The following is a 26,805-nucleotide window of genomic DNA, read 5'->3' as shown; positions in this document are numbered from 1 at the left end:
GAAGCCTGGGAGTCTTCAGCTGCGGCCCCCATCGGGCTAGGCTTTCACAGGGGAGCCAGTGGGGCGGCCCCTCCCTGCAGGCCTCAGGAGATGCGAGGCTGGACACCCAAACCCACGGGACGGCTCAGGTAAGTGTGCGGCGACGGCTGTCAGGGACCACCTCTTGTCCTGGTCCTCAGGTGGCTGCAGCTGTGGTGACCAAGCCAGAACTTGGTCCTGGTGGGCCAGGGGCAGAGTCCCACGGGGCCCTTGGCATTGCCCAAGGCCAGGCGGGAGACCCCAGCGCAGAGGGGTCGCAGGAGGGAGGGAGGCTCCAGCTGTGGGCTGGTCCATCCTGCCTGTGAGGCCCCCCTCCTGGTCTGTTATGGGGGCAATGGGGGTGCTGTGTGAACCCCTGGGTGGAGCTCTGGAAATGTGGAGGGGTTGGGGGGCTGCTAAGGGTTTGGAGGGCAGAGGGTCTCTCTCCCAGTGCCGCCTCAAAGGTCTGCATCTGTCCAGTGGAGCCAGAGATCTGATCCCCCCACACACCAAGATCCCCAGCTGGTCTGGGGTGTTCAGTCACCCACCTTACAGGTGGGAAAACTGAGGCTCAGCAAGGGGTGGGGAGCTGCCCAAGTCACGGAGCAAATCCATGGCTAAGCTGGGATGAATTGGAACTCAGCTCCCTTGGCTTCTGAGACAAGGCTAATATTGTTACAACATGTTTTGGTTTTTCTTTCATAATTTTCTAAATGACAATAGACATTCCTGATCACTGAGAAAAATTAGGTACATACCCCAAGGCCAAGGAGGAAAATGAACTCCACCCATTTTGCAGCTGACACTTGTCTCCCCCTCCACCCCACACCTTGTTTGTTCCGTTGCCCTGAGACCCTCACATGTACACCCTGGGGACATTGCCGGTCCCCACACATGCCTCCAGTCACACACTGGCTGTCGGCTTTCCCACTCATCCGAACCCCCTCTCCTGACACTACTAGGTCCTGAGGGGCAAGGAGTGTCCTCCAGAGGGAGTCTTCCTGAAGTTAAGACTCAGGTGGGAACGACTCTATTACCCACCCCTCATCCTTCACGCCCCACCCCTCATCCTTCACGCCCCACCCCTCATCCTTCACGCCCCACCCCTCATCCTTCACGCCCCTTGGAGGAGGGGAGATTCGGGGTGAGGTCCTACCTCGGTTCCCCTCCTGGCTCCATTCCCTGAGCAGGGCCCCGTGGGTAGCCCCGTGCCTCAGTTTCCCCACACCAGGGTCTCCATCCCCCTTTCTTGTCTGGGCTACAGACCCTCGCCGCTCCCTCTTGTCCCCTCTCCTCCAGCAGAGGCGGTGACGATGGGCACTAGAGGCCCCCGGCGGGGCCCCGGCCCCCCAGACGGCGGCTGGGGCTGGGCCGTGCTGGGCGCCTGCTTCGTGGTCACCGGTTTCGCCTATGGCTTCCCCAAGGCCGTGAGCGTCTTCTTCCGCGCGCTTATGCGCGACTTCGGAGCGGGCTACAGCGACACGGCCTGGGTATCCTCCATCATGCTCGCCATGCTCTATGGCACAGGTCAGCGCCCCCTCGCGGATCCCTCCCTCCTCCCCCAGGCCCAGGATTGAGGATCGGGATCAGGGACCAGGAGACACCCGACCCCTTGAGCATCTTCCCCCAGGCCCTTCGGGGCGGGCATGGAAACCCCTTCCTTCCTGTGGAAACATTAGCACCAGAGAGGGGAGCAGAGGGCAGGAGGGTGGCAGCGGCCAGAGGTGGAGCCCGCACCCAGGTGGCTGACCTGTCAAGCTTGGCCAGCTGGAAGGGCCCCTCCATTTCTGTCAAAAGACCCACACCCGCCTATGTTACAGGTGGGAAAACTGAGATCTAAATAAGATTCCCAATCCCAAAGCTCTAACCACCTGTGGAGTGGGGGAGATGCTGGAGTTATCCCGGCCAGGCAGCGTGGAGGGGTGGAGGTGAGGGATGGGGGAAGCCTGGGGAGGAAGGCAGCTCAAGCTGTGATTCCAGCTGTGAAGGTAATAAAGAGAATGGGGTCCGCCCCTTCTGCTTTATGTTCCGTGTTCTCAGGAGGGCTGGGGACCAGTGTAGAGGCTCCTCCCCTGCATCCCCCCATATGGCTCTCTTTGGTCTGTCCCAGCCAAACTACCTGACCTTGGCCACAACACTGACCTCTCTGAACCGGGGGTGACCTCATCCCTTCAAGCCGTCTTTCAAGGCTGGGAGGTACAAAGCCTGGAGTGTCTACCAGAGAGGGGTCCAGCCTGATTGGTGATCCTGCCCTGCCCACAGGCCCGGTGTCCAGCATCCTCGTGACCCGCTTTGGCTGTCGCCCGGTGATGCTGGTGGGTGGGCTGTTGGCCTCGGCCGGCATGGTCCTAGCATCCTTCGCCACGCGCCTCCTGGAGCTATACCTGACAGCTGGGGTGCTCACAGGTGAGGGCGCCCACTGCTCTCCTCCCCGTGGGGCTGGGGGTGCAGGTGGGGGTCAGCAGCCCTTGCTGCAAGACCTCCTGTCCTCAGTTTCCCCACGAGGGGCGGCCCTCGTCCTTCGGCCCCGTTCCCACCCCCGACCCCGGGGTCTGTCCACCCTGTCGGGACCTCGCCCCTCCCTCCCGCCGGGGCCTGGGGTGGGGGCGCCCTCGGGGAGCCCGTCACAGCACCGCCTCGCCCACAGGCCTGGGCCTGGCCCTCAACTTCCAGCCGTCGCTCATCATGCTGGGGTTGTATTTCGAGCGGCGGCGGCCTCTGGCCAACGGGCTGGCGGCGGCCGGCAGCCCCGTGTTCCTGTCGGCGCTGTCGCCGCTCGGCCAGCAGCTGCTCGAGCATTTCGGCTGGCGCGGCGGCTTCCTGCTGCTCGGCGGCCTCCTGCTGCATTGCTGCGCGTGCGGCGCCGTCATGCGGCCGCCACCCGGGCCGCGGCCGCGCAGGAACAGCGCGGGCGACGCTCCCGGGGAGGCGGAGGCGGACAATGCGGGACTGCGCTTGCGCGAGGCGCCCTCTGGTGGCCGGACCCGCCGGCGCCTGCTGGACGTGACCGTGTGCACCGACCGCGCCTTCGCGGTGTACGCCGTCACCAAGTTCCTGATGGCGCTCGGGCTCTTCGTGCCCGCCATCCTGTTGGTGAACTACGCCAAGGACGCGGGCGTGCCTGACTCCGAGGCTGCCTTCCTGCTGTCCATCGTGGGCTTCGTAGACATCGTGGCGCGGCCGGCTTGCGGCGCCCTGGCCGGCCTGGCGCGCCTGCGGCCGCACGTCGCATACCTCTTCAGCCTGGCCCTGATGGCCAACGGGCTCACGGACCTGAGCAGCGCGCGCGCGCGCACCTACGGCGCCCTTGTCGCCTTCTGCGTCGCCTTCGGCCTCTCCTACGGCATGGTGGGCGCCCTGCAGTTCGAGGTGCTCATGGCGGCTGTGGGTGCGCCCCGATTCCCCAGTGCGCTGGGCCTGGTGCTACTCCTCGAGGCTGTGGCTGTGCTCATCGGACCGCCCTCTGCCGGTGCGTGCCACAGGAGGAGAGGGTGACGCAGCCTAGTGCCCCTAAGCCCAAGGGAAGCCCCCTCCCTATCCCAGACGGAATGTCCAGGGATGAGAGAGGGGAAGGGACCCATGGGGGGTGGGGAGGGGGAGAGACAGCCCGGTGGGGTAGACTCCCCTTACCATGGCCAGTTAGCCTCCCTCCCAGGCTGTACCACCAGCTCAGGGTGGGGATGGAAAAAAAGCCAGGAAATGTGCCAGGAAGAACCCAACATGGATAGTAGCTGGCCCACTGGCTCATCTCCAGCAGATGGCACAAAGGCCTTGTGAAGTGCAGATGCGTATTCTCCTTTTGCAGGTGGGGGAACTGAGGCACAGAGGCCCAGTACAGGTTGCAATCCCAGAATCAGAGTGGAGCCCTGCCCGGTGCTCAATGCCCATACCTTTGAAACACTGTATCTGAGTGCTTTAGTCTCCCCAGCCTCTAAGGGTGACTGGAATACGGAGCGTCCTTGGGGAACCAGGAGCAGAGTGGGAGGGCTCATTACGCTCACAGAGAGGCAGGGCGCCGGAGTCTTCCACGGTGCACACTGCCTGCTGGGTGCTCTACACATCACAGGAAATCCTCATGACGAGGTGGTAGGGGAAGGCTTCCTGCAGGGGCTGGCATGAAGGCAGTCTCACGGGGCAGGGCAGGACCCCCCAGGAGAGGGCACAGGGAGTGTTTGGGGGACACTGTTCCTATACAAGTAAGGCAGGAGCTAGGATCAGAAAGGTGGGGGTGGGGGACATTAGGGTCTTGCTGGGTTGTCAGGTTATCCCTGAAACAGCAGGAAGCCTGCCTGTGAGCGGGAGAGAGCTGACGTCAGGCTGTAGGACGGAGCAATAAGGGGGGCCGCCTTCGCTAGGGCCCAGGCTGCACCTGAGATGAGGTGAGCTGCCCATCCTTCCAGGGCTGGGCTAGCTGAGTGCCGTCATCAAGCTTTGTCATCTCACCTGACCCTGAATTTCCACTTCAGTGCAGTGGGACTCGCACTGAACCTGAACCCCTGTGTGAGCAGCCCCCAAGCCCAACCACCAAAAGCTATAAAACCAGCCAGAGGCTCAGGGACCCATCTTCCATTTTCTTGTGTGACCCTGGGGTGGATCTAATAGGCAGAGAAGGCACGTGGGGTGAGAAGAAGGTGAGGGACACCACAGGGCTGTGTGTGGAAGGGGCGAGACTGGCTGGCTGGGCAGGGGTCAGGAAGGCAAGTTTGGGGTACTGCTCAGAGGGGCTCAGGCGGGCAGCTGGCTTGGGGGACTCCAGGGAACCTCCCCAAGGCCTCAGAGATACAGACGGAGGGGTCACAGCCTGGTGTGGACAGCCACAAGGATGCCTCCGAGAGCGGGGGGAGCCCACTGAAGAACCACACTTTAGGGGAAATAGTTGCAATTAAAAGATTTTGCCGAGTATGAAAGTAACATGTACCTGTGATAGAAAACCTGGAAAATACACAGAAGGAAACAAGAGTTCTACAAGCCCTGTCCCCAGCCCCCATGCTAATGATAGTTCAGTCCTGGGTACATGGGGCCTCCTGGGAGGGGGGAGGCCTGGGGGTTGGGGGGAGAGCCGAGCCAGGCTCCTGAAGACCAAGGAGGTTAAGTGGAAAGAACAAGAGTTGGGGGCCCCCAGGAGAGCAGGCCTAAGCCCAGTGCTCTCCCCACTCCCAGGTCAAATATCCCCAGCTGGGCAAGTCCCAGGGTACATGTGGGGTTGGAATCCCGAGGACAGGAGGTCCCTTGTAAACTGTGAAGTGCTGCCTCACCAAAGGCCCCATATCACTTAAGAAATTGAGGTCCAGGGAGGTGAAGTGACAGTTTTAAGATCTCAAATGGCAGAACCCTCATGGATTTTTGCATCTGTAAAATGGGAACAAAGACTGGGGCATGTGTGTGTGTTACCCGTGAGCCCACCAAGAGCACTGCCCTTACCTGAGGGTGTGGGTGTATGTGTGAAGGGTGGGCTCCCCGCAGGCCCTCACCTCCCCATCGGCCCTCCCCGCAGGCCGCCTGGTGGACGCGCTGAAGAACTACGAGATCATCTTCTACCTGGCAGGCTCTGAGGTGGCGCTGGCCGGGATCTTCATGGCTGTCGCCACCAAGTGTTGCCTGCGCCGCTCTCAGGACGCCACGCCCAGCCCAGCCACCAAGGGCGGGGCCAGCGACACGGAGGAGGCTGAGGCCGAAGTGGACTCTGAGCCCCTGCCTGCCGGCGCCGAGGAGCCCCGTGGCCTTGAAGCCCCGGAGGTGCCGAGCCCAGGGACTGGGCCCTCGGAACCCGAGATGGAGGCAGAGCCGGGGCTAGACTCCGAGTCTGTGTAGTGCGGGGCCACTAGGTGGGGTGGCCGGGGACTTCAGGAATGGGGCTTCCCCTCTCAGAGCCCCGGCTGCCCCTGGAGGGCCTGGCACACGGGCGGCTGCTCCGGTGGTCACCCCCAGGGTCCGTGCCGGGAGCTGCCTCCCTCATCTGCCCACTGGCCCTGGCCCCGCCAGTGAAGCTGCTGTGCACGGCAGGGTCTGGGCCTGTGTGAATCTTAAGTCCATAAAGCTGAGCTGAAAGAGGTTCTGTTCCCGCGCCTCTGGCTGCTACCTGGGGGATGGGTTAGCAGGGAGTCTGAGAGGCTCTTCCTGGGGCCCTCCGACCACCCCCCCCCCCCACCGCCGTGGGTGTTGGGGAGGAAGTGGCAGAGGTGGAGGACGGCAGGGGAAAGTGTCCCAGCTCCAGCCGCCCCGCTGCTCGGAGCTGTACACTGAAGCCCCCGCTGGCAGCAACTGCTGCTGGAGTAGCCCAGAGCAGAGAAAGAGCACAGGTCCGAGAGGTGGGCTGGGGCTGGATCCTGGCCCTGAGCCCCGGGCTCCTCTCGCACACTGGAGGTGGAGAGTACCTGACTCTATGACTCCATCCTGTGGAGAGCAGGGGGGTGGGGGAGGGGGAACGGCACCTGCCCTGCCCCCTCACCTTCCTAAGAGGGACCCTCCCCAGCCCGGCTCTGGGTCTCCTCTCTCTAGGGGATAAACTCGGGTGTCCTGGGACCTTTGCTCTGGACACGTGTCCCTACGGACGCCACTGCTGACCCTGGCATCTGCTCCCCTGCCTGCCAGTGGAGTCCCAGGGATAGCTCCTCAATGGCACTTGGAGTCAAGTGCAGGGAGCTCCAGGTCTCACCCTGGCTAGGAAGGTTTAGGGATCTATTTAAGTATTCATTCTCTTCCCACAAACTAGACACCCCTTTCCTTGCCTCCCTCCCTCCAAATCACCAGCTTGGTGACCCGGGCCCAGTGGCGGAAGCAGCCTTCCCACCGCAGACCCTGACTCCATTCATCCGTACTCCTCAGGGGAGCCCATTCCACTGGTGACCCCCTCCCCACTGGTCTCATTTTCCATCCATGCCCCAGGAAGGTGTGGGGAGCCCCTGCAGATGCCTGGCCAACTTACACTGTGTCTGTGGTTTCCCCTAAGCCACTACAACAGTGACTACATCTTATTTTGTTTAACAAATCCTCACGGAGCACTGACTGTGCCAGGCACCGTGCTAAGCCCTTCACAAATGTTAACTCATCTCATCCTCGACAAGGACCCAAGAAGGTAGGCACCCTCATTAGCCACACTCACAGATAGGGAAACTGAGGCACAGGAAGTGAGGAGGTAGCTCAGGGTCACAGAAGCTATGACCGGAACCTAGGCTGTCGGTTCCCGTCTGTGCCCTTGGCCTCCACACTGGCTGCCCCTTCAGGGAGGTGGTATAGTCTGACGGTTCTAGGGGATCTACGTGGTGACAGCCCATCCCTCTCTCCACACTCCCAATCCTGCCTGAGGATCCCATTCGCGTCTCTGCCCGGGACCCACACGCGCAAACCTAATAAGCAGGAAACTACCCCCCGCCCCGGCCACTGTGGACCCTGCCCACCTCTCACACCCTCTTGCACCCCTCCCATTCTCAGGACGAGCACATATTTCATGGTCCAAACAGGGACACTTTGAGAGTGAAAAGGGCCACTGTACATAATCACACTAGGGCCACAGGTGTGGACTGGGACTGCCCAGGTGAAGCCGGACACGCGGGGTACTAGCGTGGTACCGCCCACTGGGCTTCTCCCCTCAGCCCTGGCAGAACAGGCGACCTGGAACGGCCGGGGCACCCTTAGCACTCTCCCCAGTTTGGGGCCTCGGGTCCTCCTGACCCAGTATCTGCCCTGCCCTTCCCCAGATAAAGGTTGAGTTCATGGCCAGAAGCACTGACGGATCAAAGATGAGGGAGGATATAAGAGGCTCCACAGAGCAGAAAGCCTGGGAGGCAGGGGGAAAAGTGGGGTCTTCTGAATTTGATGGATCTGAGTCCAGATCCCACTCTGTCCCTGTACACCATGTGGCCTTGAGCAAGCCTCTTCTGAGCCTCAGTTTCCCATCTGTAAATGGGGACAGTAGTGCTAATCCACACAACTGCTGTGAGGAGTCAGTGCTATAAAGGGAATGTCAGTAAACCTTGTTGCCCCGCCTTGGTGATCAGGGGGCAGAAGAGGGGGGCGTCGAGGGGAGAGAGGGTCTGAGGCCACTGCAAAGAGCCCGGCTCCATCTGGGTTTGTGTTTATTCACTACAGGCCCAGCGCCCAGCCCCTCCCCAGGGAAGTGGCTGAGCGAGGGAATAAAACAAATAAAGGCCGCCGAGGTGAGTGTGGACTGGGGTGGGGCCAGCCTAGGGCAAGGTGAGGGTGCACGTGAAACCCTGGTCCCAAGCTCGCGGTCCACGCGCGGCCCCCTCCCGGCAGGGCTCCGGGGGGCCAGTGGAGGTGTCCACGAGGAACGGCTCCTGGACTCCCTGCCACCTCCAGCCCCTCTTCCTTTCTGCCCTCTTTCTCCTTCCTAAGGCAGGTCCAGAGACCAAGCTCTCCAGCTGGCTGGGGAGGTGGGGAGGGAAGGTGGAGGGGCCAGTGTTCAGGTCCCAGGCCACGGCCCAGTGCCTTTCCTGGGCGGGCGCCCGGGTTCGCTGTGCTGGGACAGAGGAGCAGGGAGGCAGGCGCCCCAAGCCAGCAGGCCTTTATGCGCCACGCTGTTGTGCGGCAGCCCTGCCCCCACTCCCGTGCTGCCATCCTCCCACTCGCCCTACCCCCCAGATCCGCACCCCAAGGGGGCACTCAGGAGTCACACCAGCTTCCGCCCTTGTCCAGGGGCCCGGCAGCCCCCCGCGCATCCCTGGACGGCTCCCCGGCTGCCGTGTCCTCCTCGTCTTCCTCCCCCTCGTCCTCGCCGTCAGTGAACTCATCCTGGCTGAGGCCGTAGGCCAGCGTGGTGTGGGCCAGGTCCACCTCGATGGGGAAGACGTCAGCGTCACGCAGCACTGAGTAGCAGTCGTTGTAGTACTTGGACATGGTGGACACGAAGCGCTGCAGCTGGAACACGATGTCCTGGACTGGGGCAGGAGGGCGGGCAGACGGGCGCCAGTGGGCCGGGGCTGCCTGCGCGTGGCGAAGACCCTCCCTGCCCGCCTGGGCATCCCATCATGCACCTCACTGACCCCTCGTGCCCCGGGAGGGGGCAAGGCCAGGGCTGCCCAGCCCTGCACAGAACCCAGGCCGCCTCCCAGCTCCCAGTCAGGCAGTGGAGGAGCCCTGCCAGGGTGGGGGGATGGTGGACTACACCCCAAGGAGCCCACGGGGCACGGCCAGTCCCACCCAGGCCAGGCTCCAGGAAGCTCCCATCTTGGGTCTGACTCAGAGCTCTGCCATGCGCTGGCCCTGGGAGCTCAGGTAAGTACTGTACCTCTCTGGGCCACAGTTTTCCCAGCTCTGAAATGGGGAGAGGATGGTGTAGGGGTTGCCCGAGGCAGGGTGTGGCCCGCGGGCCGGGCGCCTGCCCACAGCCCACACCCCTCACCGTGCTTCTGGTCCAGCAGCTCCATCTTCTCCAGCACGTCCTTGCGCATCTGGGAGAAGCGAGCGCGGGCCTCCTGGCGGCAGCGCAGGATCAGGCGGTACTCGTAGTTGCCTGTGCTCACGCGGTACAGGGGCTCCCCTAGAGCCTGGGGCAGGGGAAGCACGTCAGGGACCCTGGGCGGCGTGGGGAGCCTGCTCTGGGGCAGAGGGGGGCGGGGGCAGGGAGGCTGCAGAGCCGACCCACCGGCTCACCCCCCTGCACAGCACGGCACTCTTCAAAGCTACCATGGCTCCCCATTTCTGAGGCGCCAGGACCGCTAGAAGCGCTTAGTGATAGCTTTGTGAAAAAAAACAACCAAAAAACCAAACCCTTGCCACATTAAATAAGTGAATATTTAGTCACAGATGGACCCTGATATCAAAAATATTAAAAACGGGCTTCCCTGGTGGCGCGCTGGTTGAGAATCCGCCTGCCAATGCAGGGGACACGGGTTCGAGCCCTGGTCCAGGAGGATCCCACATGCCGCGGAGCAACTAAGCCCGCAAGCCACAACTACTGAGCCTGCACTCTAGAGCCCACGAGCCACAACTACTGAGCCCACGCACCATAACTACTTAAGCCCGTGCACCTAGAGCCCGTGCTCTGCAACAAGAGAAGCCACTGTCATGAGAAGCAACGAAGAGTAGCCCCGCTCGCTGCAACTAGAGAAAGCCCACGCGTAGCAACGAAGACCCAACACAGCCAAAAATTAATACATAAAAAAAAAAATTAAAAATTTTAAAAAATCTATAAAAAAAAATTTAAAAGAAGTAAAAAACCACCTCTCAGGAGTGAGGAAAGTCAGTTTTTCCCTGCAAGAGCCCCACAAAGTCTGGGGGGCAGCTGGTGTGGGAGCAGGCACTGGGAGTGTCCCAGAGCAAGCTGGCCAGCACTCCGAGGCCCGGAGGGGCCAGGGGTGGGGGGATCGCCCCAAATCTCCAGAAACAAGAGCCTGGCCAAACCCCCAGGCCCCTCCTGGATTGGCCTGGCCCACCTGGTGTCCCTGGCAGACCCAGCCCATTCTTGGGGCTCTGTGAGGTAGGCAGGGGAAGATTTGTGCACCCTGAGCCTTTCCAATACCACAGCCGTGCCCCCTCCCGCCGTGGCACTCACAATGCAGCTGTATTCCTCGTCATCCATCTCCTTCACCTTCAAGCAGTACGACTGTGGGACAGGTGAGGCCAGGTTGTCAGAGGGGCTGCACCACCTGGGTGCCCACCCTGATGTCCCCAGTTCCTCCCATGCCACGCTGTACCCCTCGGCCACCCAGAGGAGCCGGTGTGCCAGGCCTCATGGGCCCTGCGCACCCTCAGCTGGGATGAGCCGAGACGTGTCAGGGAGAGGCTGGCCCCTCAGTCAGACTGGCCTTTGCTCGGGAGGCTCAGGACAGCGAGGGCACTCAGCTAGGAGGGTGGAAAGGGCCTGAGAGACAGCCCAGCGTTTACCACACTCAAGTCCCAAGAGATGCTCTGGGAAAAAAGGTTCCATGGTCCAAAGAGCTTGGGAAGGCCCCTGAAGACCCATGTTACGTATGGGTCTATCAAAGGCTCTGACAAGTCCTCAAGCAAAGGACCTTGGCCTCTTTGATGGAGTATTTTTCCTCATCTCCTTTCACCACAGAATTATTATTTGAACATAAAACTCATTAACATCCCTTGGTACCCACTTTATAACCACTGACCTAGTCTAATCCATTGTTAAAAGTGACCAAAAGAATTCCCATGGGGTCAGAGTGCTCCAGAGTGAGGGCTCTACCCACCCCAGGCTCCCAGGGGCTCCTCTGAACAGTCGAAGCAGGGCCTAGGCTGCTGCCTGATTCCCCAGCACCTCCCTAGGCCCCTGGTCCCACCTCCTCAATCAGATGTGACCAAGGTTCTGGTCCTGCCCTGCTGGCCACCGTGTGGCCGACTGAGGAGAGGCAAATCTCCAGGTGGGCTCTGACCCCAGCAGGCCAGGCCCACACCCCCGCAGAGGCTGGAGACCACTTACCAGGTACTCAAACTTCACGTCCAGGTACTTCTTGATGGTGAGGCGAGTGTCTGGGATGGCTTTGTTGAGGTACGTGTTCAGATCCGTCAGCATCTGGAAGGGGAGGATGGGGCGGACGCTTAAGCCCCCATGGGCAGAGGGGTCAGGCTGGCCACGGTGGCAAGGAATGGCACTGATGTGTCAATCCTTCTAGTGGACTCAGGTGTCAGAGCCAAAGGGCACTCCTAGACAGCCTTGTCCATTTCAAGGACGAGAAGACAGACCAGGTCAAGGGCAAGCTGTAACTCTGGTGGAGCCAGGGCCAGAAAAAAGCCTGGAGGTCAATGCTGAGGCCACGGAGGAGGAGTGACTCACCCATGGTCAGCTGTGTAGGAGACCAAGCCAGAACCGGCCCCCCGGTGCTCCGACTCCAGAACAGGACCCTTTCTGCTCGCCACACTGCCCCATCCCCCATCACGTGCTGACATACACGTTCCACAGGACCTACCGGCTTGATGGTCTTCAGCAGCCGGATACCAAACTTCTCAATGCTGCGGTGGGCGTCGGCAAACTTCACGAAAGCCTCACTCGCAGCTGGCTGGGGCTCCCGCACCCCAATCACGGAGAACACGTCCCCAAAGGCTGCGTGACAAGTTTGTCCTGAAGGCTGCCCCTACTTGACCCCTTAACGGAGAAGCCAGGGATTTGTTGGGGAGAAGCAAGGCGGGGGGCTGTGGCAGGCTGGAGGCCAAGGTCTGCCCAAGGTCTACGTCCCAAGGGAGGTGGGTCTACACCTCAAGAAAGGTGAATCTATACCCCTAAGAGAGTTGGACCTACATTCCCCAAGGAATATAGACTCCGGTGTAGACACCTGAGTCTACACCTTGAGGAAGCTGGGTCTACATCCAAGGGAGCTGGCCCTCATTCCCCACAGCGACCAGACCATGGAGAAGGCTGGGTCAAGGTTGAAGGAGGTGAAATTGTCTGGGGGCAGAGTACTAGTCTGGGAATCTGGGCCTTAGGTCAACTCTGCCCCTAAGGAGCTGCGTGACCACTTTTTCTATCTGGGCTTTGTTTTCCCAACTGCAAAACGGGGTGAACTGTAGCTGCCCTGCCCAACTAATAACAAACTTGTAGGAAACGAGATCACAAATAAGGAAGGGCCTCGTACATTGTAAGCGGCAGTACAGATAGACGGGACAGGGCCCGGAGGAGTAACTGTGCCCCACAGAAGACACGCTAGTCTAGGGGACTTCCCTAGCGGTCCAGTGGCTGGGACTCTGCACTTCCACTACAGGGGGCCCAGGTTCAATCCCTGGCCGGGGAACTAAGATCCCACAAGCCGTGCGGTGCGGCCCAAAAAAAAAAAGACTAGCTGGTCTACATGCTCCCCGCTGGCCCCATTATTGCTACACCCCAGCATCTAGACAGTGCCCAGCCCAAACCTGGCCTGAGGTCAGATGCTGCAGTGTCTGCCTGAGCATGGGCATGAGAAAGGCCCCAGGGAGGAGCTTGGCCGCACCCTCACTGTATGGGTGTAGGGGAGGTGCTGAGCCCAGAGGGTGACAAGGGTTTTTCCAGGGTCACGCAGCAGGTTTGGGGCATCCTTACCCCGGTGCGTCTGCGACAGCTCATAAAAGGCCCGTAGGAGGTTCTTGGTGTGCTCTGTCATCCCTGTGGGAGAGACCCAACCGAGGGGGCTGGGGGCACATGGTGGGGACTACACTGGCCCAGGACACGGCCTCCAAACACCCACCCCACCCCGAGGCCCTCACTGTTCCTGGGTTTCAGACTCTTCTTGCTAGGTTTACATGTGCCATTATTTGATTTTTATGGGCATGTATTACTTTTACAATCAGAAAAAGTATGTCTTGGGCTTCCCTGGTGGCGCAGTGGTTAAGAATCCGCCTGCCAATGCAGGGGACACGGGTTCAAGCCCTGGTCCGGGAAGTTCCCAAATGCCGCGGAGCAACTAAGCCCGTGCGCCACAACTACTGAGCCTGTGCTCTAGAGCCCGCGAGCCACAACTACTGAGCCCGCGTGCTACAACTACTGAAGCCCGCGAGCCTAGAGCCCGTGCTCCGCAACAAGAAGCCACGGCGATGAGAAGCCCACGCACCGGAACAAAGAGTAGCCCCCGCTCGCTGCAACTAGAGAAAGCCTGCGAGCAGCAACGAAGACCCAACACAGCCAAAAATAAATAAATTTATTTAAAAAAAAAAGAAGTATGTCTTAAGATTTTTTTTCCTTAAGAATATTTAATGGCCATGGTCCTAGAATTGTGTAGGCTGGCACTCTGCCCCCACTGCCATCATCTTTAGAGCAGGGCTCCAGAGCTCCACACCAGGGCAGAGCCAGTGCCAGGCACTTCCCAGATTGGGATACCCAACCCACCACGGGGCTGCCAGCCAGAGGGTGCGCCTGCCCACCTTTATACAGCTCGGCGGTCCGCTCCAGCTCCTCAAGCCTCTTGACAAGCCCATCTGTGGGGATCAGAGAGCCACAGGGTCAGGCGAGAGACCCACAGGTCACCTGAGCCAGGCTTGGGAGGGGCAAGGTCGCCCCCAGAGGAGCAGCACAGGACGTGGTCCCAGGGAGGGGGATTTGGCACCTCAGGGTCAGCTGGGCTCACTGGTGTTCTGCAGAGAGCCCGACACGCCCAGACAAGTGGGGGCAGGCAGGGCAGCCCTCAGGATGCTCCTGAGATAAGCGCCACCCCAGCAGGCTGGGACACAGCAAAGGGGCAGAAAGGTGAAGAGGATGCGGGTACGTCCAGAAATCAGGAGTGAAAACCAGTTGGGCCCTCCCCAAGGCCAAGCCCGCGGGTGGCTCCCCACGGCCAGCAGAAGGCAGGCCCATGCCTGGCAGTCAAGGCCCTGGGACTTCTAACATACTCCCTGCTGATGGCCGAGGAGCAAGGCAGTCAGAGACAAGCAGGAGAGACGGGACGCCTTGACAATAACTCTAAGGTAGGCTCAAAGGCAGCCCCTACCACCACCGGCCGGCTCAGAGGCGAGAGCAATCCGGGGAGGGGAGAGAAACTCAGCGAGGGCTTCGAGGAAGAGCTTGCACGGGAGTGGGCCCTGGTGATCATCTTCGCTGGCTTCACAGGTAGTTTATTGAGCGCCCACTGTGTGCCGGACCCCGTTAGGCCCAGGAATGCCCGTGGTGAGTGAAATCTGAGTTGTGCCCTCAAGGCTCACAGTCCAGCAGCGACAGTGGCCAGGCCGTGACTGGCAGGGACAGTAAGGGCTGTAAGCTGAGGGGCAGGGGCAGCTGCCTCACCTCAAGGGCTCAAGACGGGAGCAAGCGGATTGCCAGGGAGGGGGCCGCATTCCAGATCGGGGTGGGTGGGACTCCCACCAGCACCGAGTGGCACCCTCCTCCACTCCAACAGGGCTGAGGTCCACCCCCGACTCCCCACCGGAAGCACCGGCAGCAACTGCAGGGCAGGGCCCATGCTGGTGGCGTCCTTGCCCGGCACCTCCTAGACAGGGCCTGGCCTTACTGAGTGCCCTCCACGCAGCTCAGTCCTTCTTCCACATGAGCCTTGGAGGCAGAGACTACTTTGCTCATCTTGTAGAGAAAATCGAGGGACAGAGAGGTAAAGCAACTTGCCTAAAGGCACACAGTGAGGGCCGTGCAGGCTGGGGTGCCCTCTGCCCCCCAGTCTCCCGTGCTGACCTGGGCCAGGGTTTTCAGAGTGGCAGGAGAGAAGGGGAGTAGCAGAAGCCGGGCCTGGGCCTTTCTCTGGGCAGAGAAGGCGGCTGTGTGTTGGGCTGTCAGGGAGGAAGGCCCGGGCTCTGGGGGCTGGAAGGGAGCACCTCAGAGGTCTTCAGGAGGCTTCGGCCACCGGGCTGGCCTCCAGGCCCTGGCTCCCCAGAGCCTTGGCCCCTGGCCAGCCTGGCAGGGAAGGAGCCACGTAAGTGCCCTGCTGTTGTTTTTAGCTGGGTCATGGGACATCATGACAGCTTCAATTTTAGAAACCCTATTTAAGGCTGGGGAAATTGCAAGGTCTGGGGGGAAAAACACAACAACCAGTTCTAATTTCATCCCAACGCATGGTAACTACAGTAACAGGGATTTATAGACACCAAGAAGCTGGAAATAGCAGCCGCCACTTTTGTACCCCATTTGGAACAAGCTCAGACCCCACCCCCCAACCCCGCACCCCAGCCAATAAAGCCCAGTGTGCTCAGCTGAGCCTACAATGTATGTAGGTATTTATATCTGTCCCCACACGTACACAGCAGAGCTGCTGCTATTTATAAACTCAGGCTGGTGACAGCAGGAGCAGGACCGAGTGTTTCACTGGCCCCCTGGGGAGAGAGCGCGTGTGTGTGTGTGTGTGTGTGTGTGTGTGTGTGTGTGTGTGTGCGCGCGTGTGTGTGTGTGCACACATGCGTGGGCGCGAATGTGCGTGTACGCGGTTTTCCCCCAGCCCGAGGTGGGCAGCCACCTCCAGCCCTGGGATGCGGGCAGCAGCGCCACCTCCTGGGGAGAGGCGGGGCAGAGCGGGCAGTGTGGGAGCAGCGCAGTGCATGCTGGGGTGACAAGAGGGCACAGGGTGGAACTGGGCTGGCGGGGGGTGGAGGGGGTGGGGGGTGGGGGGGGAGGCCTTGGCTGTGTGAGAGCAGCTGGGGGCAGTGGCGAAGGCACCAGCCTGGGGAGCTGGAGGGAGGCACCTCCCCACCATGAATTTGTCTCATCTGTGACCTGGGCCTGTGAACCCTTGCTGGGGAACGGAGGACACTGGCTGTAAGACGCCTCCGCTGACTACTGTGAATGCTCTGGGAGCGGGAGAGGCCTCCAAGGATGCAGCCTGGTGGGCAGCCATGGTGCCCCTGCCCCTGAGGCCTGGGCCTGAGTCCCCCGCGACCGAGGGTCAGGGGGTGGAAGGAGGGGACTCACCATTGCACAGGATGGCCCGGCTCAGGCCCAGAGCATCTGCGGTCCCCGAACTCATGTTCTCGACCAGCCGATGCTTCACCTTCTTCAACACTGGGACCAGGTGAGAAAGGGACTCAGTGAGGTAGAGTCTGGGCCCCCAGGCCATCCCTGCCCCATCGCGATTCACTGGGAGCGACACTAGGGGCAGAAGGGGCTGAACTGGGGTTTGGTGTGTGGGTGACTGTGAAGCAGGGAGGGTCCCAGTGAGGGGTTCTGGGCCCCCGCCCTGTTCACTCTCTACCTGAGGGAGGCACTGGGAGCCTGGAAGGGGTAAATATGTAAAGCGCTTAACCAAAGGCCTGGACTCAAAGTGGCTACTGGCTACCACTGAGAGCCCAGAGCTGCCCAGGCTTGATACGAACTGACAGGCCGACCGCGGAGAACCTCTCCTCCATCTCTCCTCCACTTCCGGGAGCAGAGGCGCCATCAGTGACAGCTGGCCTCAGGCTCCAGACTCGGTTACTGCATATGTGGTCACACACTCGGTCCTTGGAAGGGGACTAGGATGGGACCAGAGGGTTTTAGAGGAAGAACCTCCAGGACAGACCTGATCTGCCCTTAGCCTCTTTCCTTAAAAACCAGGAGGAGGCTCTGGCCCAAGGGTGTAGGAAAAGGGTGCTGGATCCCAGAGCCAAGAGATCTGGGTGTGCCTTCACCCAGGGGACACAGCGTCTCTCTGGATCTCGGGCCTTGATCTGGAATGAAGTGGCTAGCCCAGAGGACCTTGAAGCTACTGTCCAGCTCTTGAGCCTTGAAGCTTCCACAGAACCAAGGCCCAGACCCTCTAGCAGGAGGCAACATGTTCCAGGGCATGCTACGGGCAGAAGGGCTGGCTTCTGCCCCAAAGCTGAGGTCCAGTTCAGACCCTGAGCCTTTCTGGGAGCAGGTGCGTAGAAGGGGCCAGGGCTGAGGAGGGGTATGCAGGTGGGCATGAGGTACCAGGTCCAGGCTGGGCTGCCCTCCCTTTCAGAAGGGTGAGGGACTGGGCCTGGTGAGCTGGAGGGCTGCCCTACAAAGGACAACCCTAGGGCAGCAAGGTCCCAGAGGAGGTGGCTGGGGGAAGCGGGGTAAAACACAGGGCAGGGAGAAACCAGGGACAGGTTCCTGGGACCAGCTGCAGGGGGAGTACCCCTGGGTCCTCCCAGGCCCTTTGGATCGGCTTGGTCAGAAGAGTCAGAGACCACAGCCATGTGAGTACTGATGCATTGTCATAAGAAGGCAGGACAGGGGCTTATGGGGCCACTGGACGCCACTGCCCCAGCCCAGCTTACCAATGTCCAGGGACATGCCCTGCTTGGGGTCTGCCTGCAGCTTGTTGTAGTGGATAGTCACCTCCCCCTGGAAAAGCAGGACAAGCAGAGTTGTGACGGAGTCCCCCGGACCCCAAGCCCCTTCCCGGGGGAGGCCTGTTTGCCCTGGAGTTTGTGGTCATGAAAAAATCCTGAGCCCTGGAAAAAGGTCCCTCCTTCTCTCACCACCCGCCAGGCCCTGGAGAATCAGCAGGGACAAGGGCAGACAAGGTCCCTGTTGACACTGAGCTCGCAGCCTGGCGATCTCTGATGTCCTGTGCCCCTGCCACCCCCATGCCATGGCCACACTCCAAACCTCTGCGACATCATTTTTCCTGCCACACAGAGGATCTTCTCCCGCGCTCTAAACCATCCCCATCCTCCCTCCATTCACTCCACAAACTGTCCCGGCACGTTCTCTGTGCCTGGTGCTGGGATGGAGGAAGCAGGTGCAGGGGCAGCCCCAGCACCCAAGGGCCTGAGGCCAGCAAGGGAGGCCGATGCAATTCAAGGAAATTACATGAATTGCAGTCTAGTGACTGGAAGAGAGGTGGCGCTCCTCCTGAGAAGCCTCCCCTGACCACGTGAGGCCACCCAGGTCACTCTTGTTCTTGAAATCCTAAGACCTTTGAACTTGGGACAGAATCCATTCAAATGCAAAACAGGATTTCAAAATTGCCTCCTAAGTGACCCGATGCAGTGAATCAGGGGTAGATGCAAAAGGCTCAGCGCAGTGTGCTCAGGGCCGCCTTGGAGAGCAGCTGTGGGGAAAGGAAGGAGCGCTGCGGTGGCAGTCAGACCTGGGCTCTGGTCCAGCTGTGTGACCGCAAGCAAATCCTTCCCCCCACTCTGGGCACCAGTAAAATAGGGGCCGTATCTCTGCCTGGCACCCAAACGTGGGAGCTGGGGAGTCTGGGTGCAATGGCAAGGCTGTGCTCACACACCAAAAGCTCCTGTTCTCGTGGGCAATGTGAGGGGCTGGCGCGACACAGGCCTGGGAGGATAAGGAGGGTTCTGGTGAGTAGAGATGGGGGGAAGAGGGAGGGGATCCAGAGGGGGCACATGCACCCCACTTCTGTACCAGAATGAAACACGGTACAGAGGACACAGAGGACAGATGGGAGGTGAGGAGAGGTTTGGATGGATGGGGTGAGGGAGCTCAAACACTCGGCCAAGCTCAACATACAGCTGGGACGCTTGACTCTCAGACTTTTAAATCATCCTGTGGCTTTGCACCTCCTTCACTGTTTTGGATTCCCAAGAGCTACTAGCAGCAAAAATCTCTAGGAAATGGCAAAAGGGCTGCATGCTTCCGGGACTGGCCGGAATGCTGCCTGCCATTCAGGGAGAGAGGGGCCCTGTGGGGAGAGGCCTTGGCCTGGAGCAGCGGCGGCAGGGAGGGGGAAGCCGGGAACAGGCAGAGTGCAGTGTGGTCTGCAGAACAGGAGACCATCCGCTGGACCAGGAGCTGCCCAGGGCCCAGGGGACTGGAAGTTCCTACAGGGACAGGGGTTAGGGGGAGGGGTCCCTCTTTCCCTCTTACAACTTCCTGGGCCCAGCATGGCCCCTGGACATTTACTGGATGTCTACTGACCCAGGTAGCTTCACCTCAGACTTCCAGCTTCGCCTCCGGCCCTGACTGGGGACACACTGGCCCTCCCTGAGGTGTGGTTCCAAGTCTGACAGCTCCCCTGGGAGCTCGAGGACGGGGACCTTTCAGTCCTGGTGCCCACTCTCTCACCAAGGCCCAGCACAAGTCCTGGATCATAAATAGTATCTACTGAATGATCACGGAAGAAACCCAGGGAGCCGGGGTGTGACCCAGACCCTGATGCACCGAGGAGGGAGCTGTGAAAGGGCCAGTCCCCCCTTCCAGGCCCTCTGGCAGGCTGGAGGTCTCAGAAGGGCCTCTGTGTCCCCAGTCCCGCAGCAGCCCTTACCTTCACCTCCTGAATCATCTTGGCCACCTCCACCTTAGTTTTTCCTTTGATTGACCTGCCATTGACCCCGGTGATCTCATCGCCAGCTGCCACGGTGCCGTCCAGCGCCGCTGGGGTGTTGTCAAACACCTGTGGGTGCATAAGGGGGGGTGGGCGGGGGAGAAAAGGAAAGCTGGGAAGAAACCTGGTGGGGGACAGTCATTCCCTCCACCCCAACCGGCACCTGGCTCCGTCCTGGTCTCTGCCCTCTATCCCTTAAGTGGTGCTGGAGAAGGGCAAGGGGAGAAAGCACCCTAACAGCCAGAAACAAGTGACCCACATTCTTGGGGGAGGGAAAGGGGGAACTGGAGGTAAATGCGACTGATGAGACTTTCCTCTTCTGGTATCAAATACACCAAACCTCACACGACCACAGGAGTGTTTGCTCCTCCCAAGCCATTTCTTGAGATTTTTTCCAACAACGCTGCACTGAGCTGACTCGGAGCCCCAAGGCACCACTTATCAGTTCCTGCACTTCATCTCTGTCTCCAAGGAGCAAGGGCCCCACCACACACGTAAGCCCCTTCTCCCAAGATAACCCCTAACACAGGGTCTGCACTCACTGGCTGAGTGCAGCTGAATGTGTCTGTTAAAGGACAGATGTATGGGGGACGCTCGGGGCGAGGGGTGAGCAGGCTACACAAGTGTGTGCAGAGCCGGACCCAAGAATACAAAAGTCCCATCAGGCAAAAACCGCTAGGAGAGACGCCAAAATTATTAGCTGTCTCCCCTATACCTTATCTTTAGTTTCCAAGTTTTCTATGCAAAGCACGTAGAAAGAATATTTCATGATGTTTCATATACGTTAATATTATAAGAAAATAATGAAATAATTAAGACAAACGTTTCTTTCTGCTACCTTCCAGAATCACAATAAAAACATCATAATTATTTGAAAAAGAATGGTAAAGGAGATCACAACAATAAAAGATATATAGCTGTTTCTGGAAGATGGAACAGTGGGGATCCAAGGGCCTGCAGAGGGGGTTGATGAAAGAGAGCTAGTCTTTGCTGGAAACGGCCAGCAGGCCAGGAAACAGACCTCTGGGAACATCCTTAGGTGGGTGGAAGGCAAGGTAGAAAGTAGGGGGACAGACTCAACTCCAGGCTCCCTCCCCACCCACACAACCCTCCACGACCCCTTCTCTGGGGAACACGGAGGACACGGGAATGCCACTGCCTCAGCGCCAGCCACTGGCTCCCTGCCCACATCCTGCTGGAGCTTCAGCAGCGGACGTTTCCCAGACCGTCACGGATTTTGGCAGACAATCTGCACTGAAGCCTCTGGGCCCCCCGAGGCAGCCGCAGGGATTAAGGCGGGGGGGCGGGCAGGGACCAGCATTTCTAGAGTCTTCAGGCAGTGCCATCTGGTACAGCAGGAGAGCACGTGGATGCTTTGGAGACTGTCAGATCTGCTTTCTAACTTGGCCTCTACCACTTAGCCGGCTAGGGACCTGGGCCAGGAGCCTGGGTCTGCTCACCTATAAAACCACACGAGGGCTTCCCTCGTGGCGCACTGGTTAAGAATCTGCCTGCCGATGCAGGGGGCACGGGTTCGAGCCCTGGTCCGGGAAGATCCCACGTGCCGCGGAGCAACTAAGCCCGTGCGCCACAACTACTGAGCCTGCGCCCTAGAGCCGGCGAGCCACAACTACTGAGCCCATGTGCCACAACTACTGAAGCCCGCACACCTAGAGCCCGTGCTCTGCAACAAGAGAAGCCACCGCAGTGAGAAGCCCACTCACGGCAAGGAAGAGTAGCCCCCGCCCGCCGCAACTAGAGAAAGCCCACGTGCAGCAGCGAAGACCCAACAGAGCCAAAAATAAATAAGTAAATAAATAAATTTATTTTAAAAATAATAATAATAATAAAGTATACGGGAGGATGTGCAGAGGTCATATGCAAACACTATGCCATTTTAAAAAAAAGACAAAAAAACAGCAATGTTACTAGGCTCCAAGCTCTCTGAGGGCAGGGTCTCTGTTTTCTTGCTTTCTTTTCTCTAGTGGCTACGAAAAAGCCTGGCCAGGCCCTCAGAAAATATTTCCCGAACATAATATCTGTTGTACTGATACTGATTTAACCAAAATTGACACGATAACTATGTTGGGAAGATAGAGTGAGAAGAAACAGGTTTTGGAAGGAAGCTAAATTTTTATCTCCTAGACTGAGAGAAGCTGACAGATGTTTACAAGCGATAGACCAAAAAATAACAGGGTAAGCATCTTACTGAGAAAAATGGGACCTCATACCTGAATCAACAGCTAAAAGGGTGGGAAGCGGTGTTGCTTCTGGGATTGGGGTGGGGGTAGGATTGAGGTGGGGGTAGGATTGAGGTGGGGGAAGGGCGGTGAGAAGGCGTCGAGCAGAGGGGATTGCTTATTTGACACCGGCCTTTTAGTACTCTTGACTTGTTCAAAGCAAGTCAGTCTTTGAATAAAATTAAAATTGACTTTTGAAAAAAATCAATTCTATTATTTTATAATCACAGTTCATATTAAGTACAAACCTGGCCCCCCACAGGTGGCAAGGGGGAGGTGGCAGGGGAGGGAGGCTGGGCAGGGAGACGGCAAGGAGGCCAGGCCTGGGGGAGGCCTCCCTAACACCTCCTGGACCAGAGAAGGCCAAAGCGCTCGTAAAGGCCACACCCTAAGCAGGCAAGACCAGATCCAGGGAATCTCCATCTTCAAGGCCTTAGAAGTGATTCTTTTGCAAGATCCTCAGAGAAACTGCAGTTTCCCATCTGCCACCAATGGCTACATAGCTGAGAAGGTTAAAACATAGCTGGAATCCAGGTCAAGTTTATGTCTGAGTGGGGCAAGCTTCCTTCCAAGGCTACAGAAAGATCACTGACTCTGACCAGCCACATAATAAACGAGGCCTGTCCCCACTCCTGCGTCACAGCTGACAGAATATCACCAGGGCAGCCCTTCTTATAAGGACCACAGAATTGTTCAGTATCGCTGGCAGATCATCTGGGAAAGTGAACTGTCATAAAAATAATAGCAGCTGCTATCGAGGGAGTGCTGCTTAAGGGTCGGACATTGTGTGATATCATTTTGTTTAATCTTCACAACAACCCAAAGATGCCCAGACCTACATATTTTATATCCCCATTTTCCAGGTGAGGAAACTGAGGCCCAGAGAGCTTAAGTAACTACTTAATAAGCAGGGAAGCTTGCATTTGAACTCAGGCCATTATTATTTCATAGTCTTTTAGTCTTCCCACTATGCTTCACTTGTGTTAGTACCAAAGGCTGATGATTTTATTGATTCACTGATGACATTTTTAGTGAAGGTCCGCTATTTGCCAGGCATTGTACAAGGTGCTGACTGCAGTGAAAAAGCAAACTGGGATCCTGCCCTCATAGTGCAGAGTCTGGAAAAGAAGTTAGATACAGAACTAATGAGCAAATCCATGAGTACAAGATGGCGATAAGTGCTGAGAAGGAAAAGAACAGACTGAAATGACAGAGAAAAACAAGGGCGGACCTACTGACAGTGGGTGTTTGGGGAAGCCCCTCTGAAGAGAATGAGGAGTCAGCTGTGCAGAGGGGAGAAATGAACCTTTGTCACGCCCGAGCAGGGAGGTGGCTCGCCCCCTCCAGCACCTCCCTTCCACCTCCAAAGCACTCAATACCTGGACAATATACAGGCAGGGACAGTACTGGGCTCCTCCTCCAATGCTGATCCCAATCAGGTTCTGAGCATCCTTCTGCAAGGTCACCTTCCCAGGTACGGTAGGGATTCCGCTGGAGAGAGAAGCACGTGCAGCTGAGTCTCCTGGAGAAAGGATGACTGGAGGGGACGGGGACAGACAGGCCTTCTAAAACTCCCAAGAGCCTCCAAGTGCTGCACAGCTTTTCTCTTTCTCACCTGGCCAAAAAGACAGCATTTTGTGCTGGAACGTCACAGAGCTCTTGGAGCCATGCTGATGGGGGATCAAATCCCAATTCAGCCATTTATCAACTGTGGGACTTGGGTAAGTAAGTCACCCTCTCTGCATCTCAGTTTCCTCATCCATAAAATGGTATGGATAAAAAGCGGCCACTTTATCAAAGTTCTTAGAAGAAAGTACATGGAAGGCACTTAACACCAACCCAGCCCAGAGCAGGCACTCCGTAAAAATAGGTCCCCCTTCCCTTTCCTTCATTCTCCCTCTAAGATTTGAGTCAGACTCTATCCTTGTCACCTTCTCAGGCACATATGGAACATAACGGCCACCTCCTCCAGGAAGTCTTCTCCTGTTAAACTATCCATCACCCATCTGTCAATTGCTGTACTCAATTACCTCTGAGTTTTCACTATACATTAGCACTTATTTATGTTTTGTGGTAAATATTCTCATTTATTCTCTTATTCACTTGACAAACATTTGCTAACAACCTATTGATGCTGAGCACCATACTAAGTGCTGAGGACACAGAAAGGCATTGGACCCAGTCCTTGCTCTGAGAGAGGATATATTCTATTAAGGAAACTAACTTAATTTTTGAAAACCTGCCCCACTGATCATCTACGCTGGGGAGGAAGGTATGTTTATGATATTCCTATTCATCCTTCAAAATCTGGCTCAACTGTCACCTCCTCTATGAAGCCTTCCCTGAACACCCCAGCAGAGGCACTGCTTGGCCTGCTCGGTTCTCCTCGTAGCCAGGTCATTCTCCATTAGCACCCTTATGGCCCTGACTGTATTTATCCATCAATGTGTCCACAGCCCCCTACAGATGGTGAGCTCCTGGAAGGGCAGGATTCATTTCTGCTACAGTACAAGACCTAATCTTCTGCTGAGAAGCAAGGGTCTGTGGAACTGGTAAGTCCAGGCACCTGAGAGACCTGGGGCTCCTGCACTAGTGGGACTTGGGGTAACAACATACTCACAGTTTATCCTCCTCGATGTCATAATCCAAGTCTGCAAACATGGTTCCGAGAGTTCCAGTGGGCTGGCTAACTGCCCAGCTCGGCAGGGGAATGGGGAACTGGATCCGGGAAAGAAAAGAGCGCAGGGCTTAGGGAACCAGTGCCTAAATGCCAACCCCAACCCCGGCGATGTGGGAGAGCCGGGCCCTCCCCTCCCTTCCGGACGATGGGGGTAGTCCCCGGGGTTGGGGGTGGGTAGGTGATTCTTACTAGGTACAGGGGGGACTCCAGGCCAGGGCGGGGCCTCAGATTCCAGAGCCCGCCCCACGGGTCTCCAGGCCGTTGGGAGCTCGCCTCTGTCGCTCACCGGAAGCGTCAGTACCACAGCCGGGTCCGGGCCAGGCTGGCACCTGAACCCACCTGCCGTTCCACCTGTCGGCGGCCGCGACTGTCGCGTCACTTCCGGGTGGACGCGGAAGTCCCGTCTTCCCGCACTGGGTATTTGCCCGGGTCCCTATAGGCAACCCTTCCCTCCCTGCCTCCCGGCGCTCCCAGAACGAGGAAAAAGAACAAGTACTGACGGAAGCTCCCCTTTAGCATGAAAAAGCGGAAATAGAGGAAACGTCCGGACAGGCCGACGGCGCTCAACCCCGCCCCTTGCCCTGTGGTCGCCGCCATCTTGGTAAGGTCAGGGTTCTTCCCAGCTTCCTCAGCGGGACGCCGGGGGACCAAGCCGCCTGGCTGGTTGCCGTGGCAACGGAAGCATCCTTAGGCGGGGACACCTCCAGAGAAGTTCAGCGGACTACAAACCCCGACACTTTCCCTTTCACATTTTCAGCACCCCCGTCCTAGGGTGCCGTCACTCCTCTACTAGAATGACAGTGTCCGAGCTGGAAGGATACTTCGAGATGCCAGCCTAACAGGAGTTTTGCAGGCCAGGAAACTAAGCGCCAGAGAGGGGAAGAGATTTTGTCCAGAGCCACCCACGGTTAATATAAGATCCAGATCTCGACCCTGAGACTCCTGCCACCTAGTTCAGTGCCCGTCTTAACACCTGCACACCTGTGGTCAATGGCTCTATTAACAGATTGGATTCCCTTCCCTTTCCTTTACGAGCCTCCTTTCTCCAAATGCAAACTAAGAGCACTGAGGCAGATGCTTTCTGTGATACTTAGTGAAAGACTCCTCACACCCCCACTCCTTCCTTAGTCTTGAGCAGCTCCCCTGGGGTCCCCTTGAGAGTCACAGCGCCTGTGTACCTGAGGTTCAGGGAACGCCATCAGTGCTTCCCAGCCGAAGGGTCCAAATCTCATCTCCCCAACAACCTCTGCTGCCACTGGTATTGTGTAAAGTAAGTTCCCTGGAGAGGGTTGGTACTCCCAGAGACCCAGCGCTGGCATCTGCCTCATCCAGGCAGCATGGGCCCAGGCCTGTCCAGTTTCCTCCCAGGGGCAGCAGAGGAAGGAGAGATGCAGAAGGATGATTATCCACATATCCCATGGCGTGATGGGAGCTGCACCCCACCCCCTCCTTAGGGAACTATCTGAGTTTCGGCAGTTGTGCAGAACGCCACAACAGTGACGACTTTCCCACGTACCCACTGCTCCACTGTTCAGATCACTTTCACAGGATTTCAAAGTTCACCTCGACCCTGTGAGAGAAGAACAAGTATTGTCAGCCACATTGAACAGGTAAGGAAACTGAGGCTCAGAGAGGCACTTCCCCTTGTCTCCCAGGTGGTCAGCGGCAGAGCTAGGGCTGGGACCTCCAAGCCCTGTTTGCAGGCCAGAATTTCGACGCTAAAAAATCAGCAGTCTCCAAACCCAGATAATTTAACAAGGACTGTGGTTCTTCCACCTCACAGTAGCCCTAGATCAAGCCCAGATGCTGCCATCTTGTAGCTAGGGGATCTTGGGCAGGTCACTACCTGACTCTGAGCTTCAGGTATCTGTAGACTGGGGACAATGACTCTCCCAAACATCAAGATAAAAAGGAGAAACAGGTATGAGTGCTTTGTAAACAATTCACATGACACAGATGTCCCTCAAGCCTCCTGACCACCCCCCACCCAGCCCACTCCAGTCCCTCTTCTCAGGTGAGGGCAAGATGCCCAGCCTCCTCTTTTCTTCCTTGTTCTCCCCATCTCCCAGGCCCAGCTCTAATCCACCTCTCGCAGGCAGAAGTAGTGCTGCTATGAACATAGGGGTACATGTATCTTTTTGGATTCTAGTTTTGTCTGGATATATGCCCAGGAATGGGATTGCTGGATCATATAGTAATTCTATTTTTAGTTTTCTGAGGAACCTCCATACTGTTCTCCATAGTGGCTGCACCAACTTAC

At 58.1% G+C, this 26,805-nt stretch overlaps 2 protein-coding genes across 5 annotated transcripts; one reads left to right on the top strand and one right to left on the bottom strand.

Moving 5' to 3' along the window:
• The first annotated feature begins 1,128 nt into the window (after positions 1 to 1,128).
• SLC16A8 (solute carrier family 16 member 8) lies at positions 1,129 to 6,070 on the top strand. Its single transcript, XM_082352966.1, has 4 exons — positions 1,129 to 1,545; positions 2,281 to 2,424; positions 2,666 to 3,487; positions 5,513 to 6,070. Exons 1-4 carry the CDS (start codon positions 1,332 to 1,334, stop codon positions 5,827 to 5,829), a joined length of 1,497 nt encoding a protein of 498 aa, XP_082209092.1. The 5' UTR covers positions 1,129 to 1,331; the 3' UTR covers positions 5,830 to 6,070.
• Positions 6,071 to 8,076: 2,006 nt separating this feature from the next.
• PICK1 (protein interacting with PRKCA 1) lies at positions 8,077 to 25,054 on the bottom strand. 4 transcript variants are annotated; one of them, XM_082352774.1, is made up of 13 exons: positions 24,735 to 25,052; positions 24,486 to 24,583; positions 23,245 to 23,402; positions 19,566 to 19,694; positions 17,608 to 17,674; positions 16,298 to 16,387; positions 13,816 to 13,869; positions 12,998 to 13,060; positions 11,895 to 12,028; positions 11,408 to 11,500; positions 10,532 to 10,582; positions 9,380 to 9,524; positions 8,077 to 8,915 (listed from the first exon to the last, which is right to left on the bottom strand). In XM_082352774.1, exons 2-13 carry the CDS (start codon positions 24,505 to 24,507, stop codon positions 8,641 to 8,643), a joined length of 1,281 nt encoding a protein of 426 aa, XP_082208900.1. In that variant the 5' UTR covers positions 24,508 to 24,583; positions 24,735 to 25,052; the 3' UTR covers positions 8,077 to 8,640. The 4 variants fall into 4 exon arrangements, with proteins under 4 accessions (XP_082208900.1, XP_082208901.1, XP_082208902.1 ...); XM_082352775.1 differs by having other exon boundaries at positions 24,832 to 25,052; XM_082352776.1 differs by having other exon boundaries at positions 23,245 to 23,356; positions 24,735 to 25,050.
• Between the last annotated feature and the right edge of the window lie 1,751 nt (positions 25,055 to 26,805).

The sequence above is a fragment of the Balaenoptera borealis genome, assembly GCF_965194805.1.
Source record: "Balaenoptera borealis genome assembly, chromosome: 13".
Classification (NCBI taxonomy): Eukaryota; Metazoa; Chordata; class Mammalia; order Artiodactyla; family Balaenopteridae; genus Balaenoptera; species Balaenoptera borealis.
The sequence above is the reverse complement of the archived record's forward strand: the minus strand, read 5'-3'. Positions and strand labels throughout refer to the sequence as shown.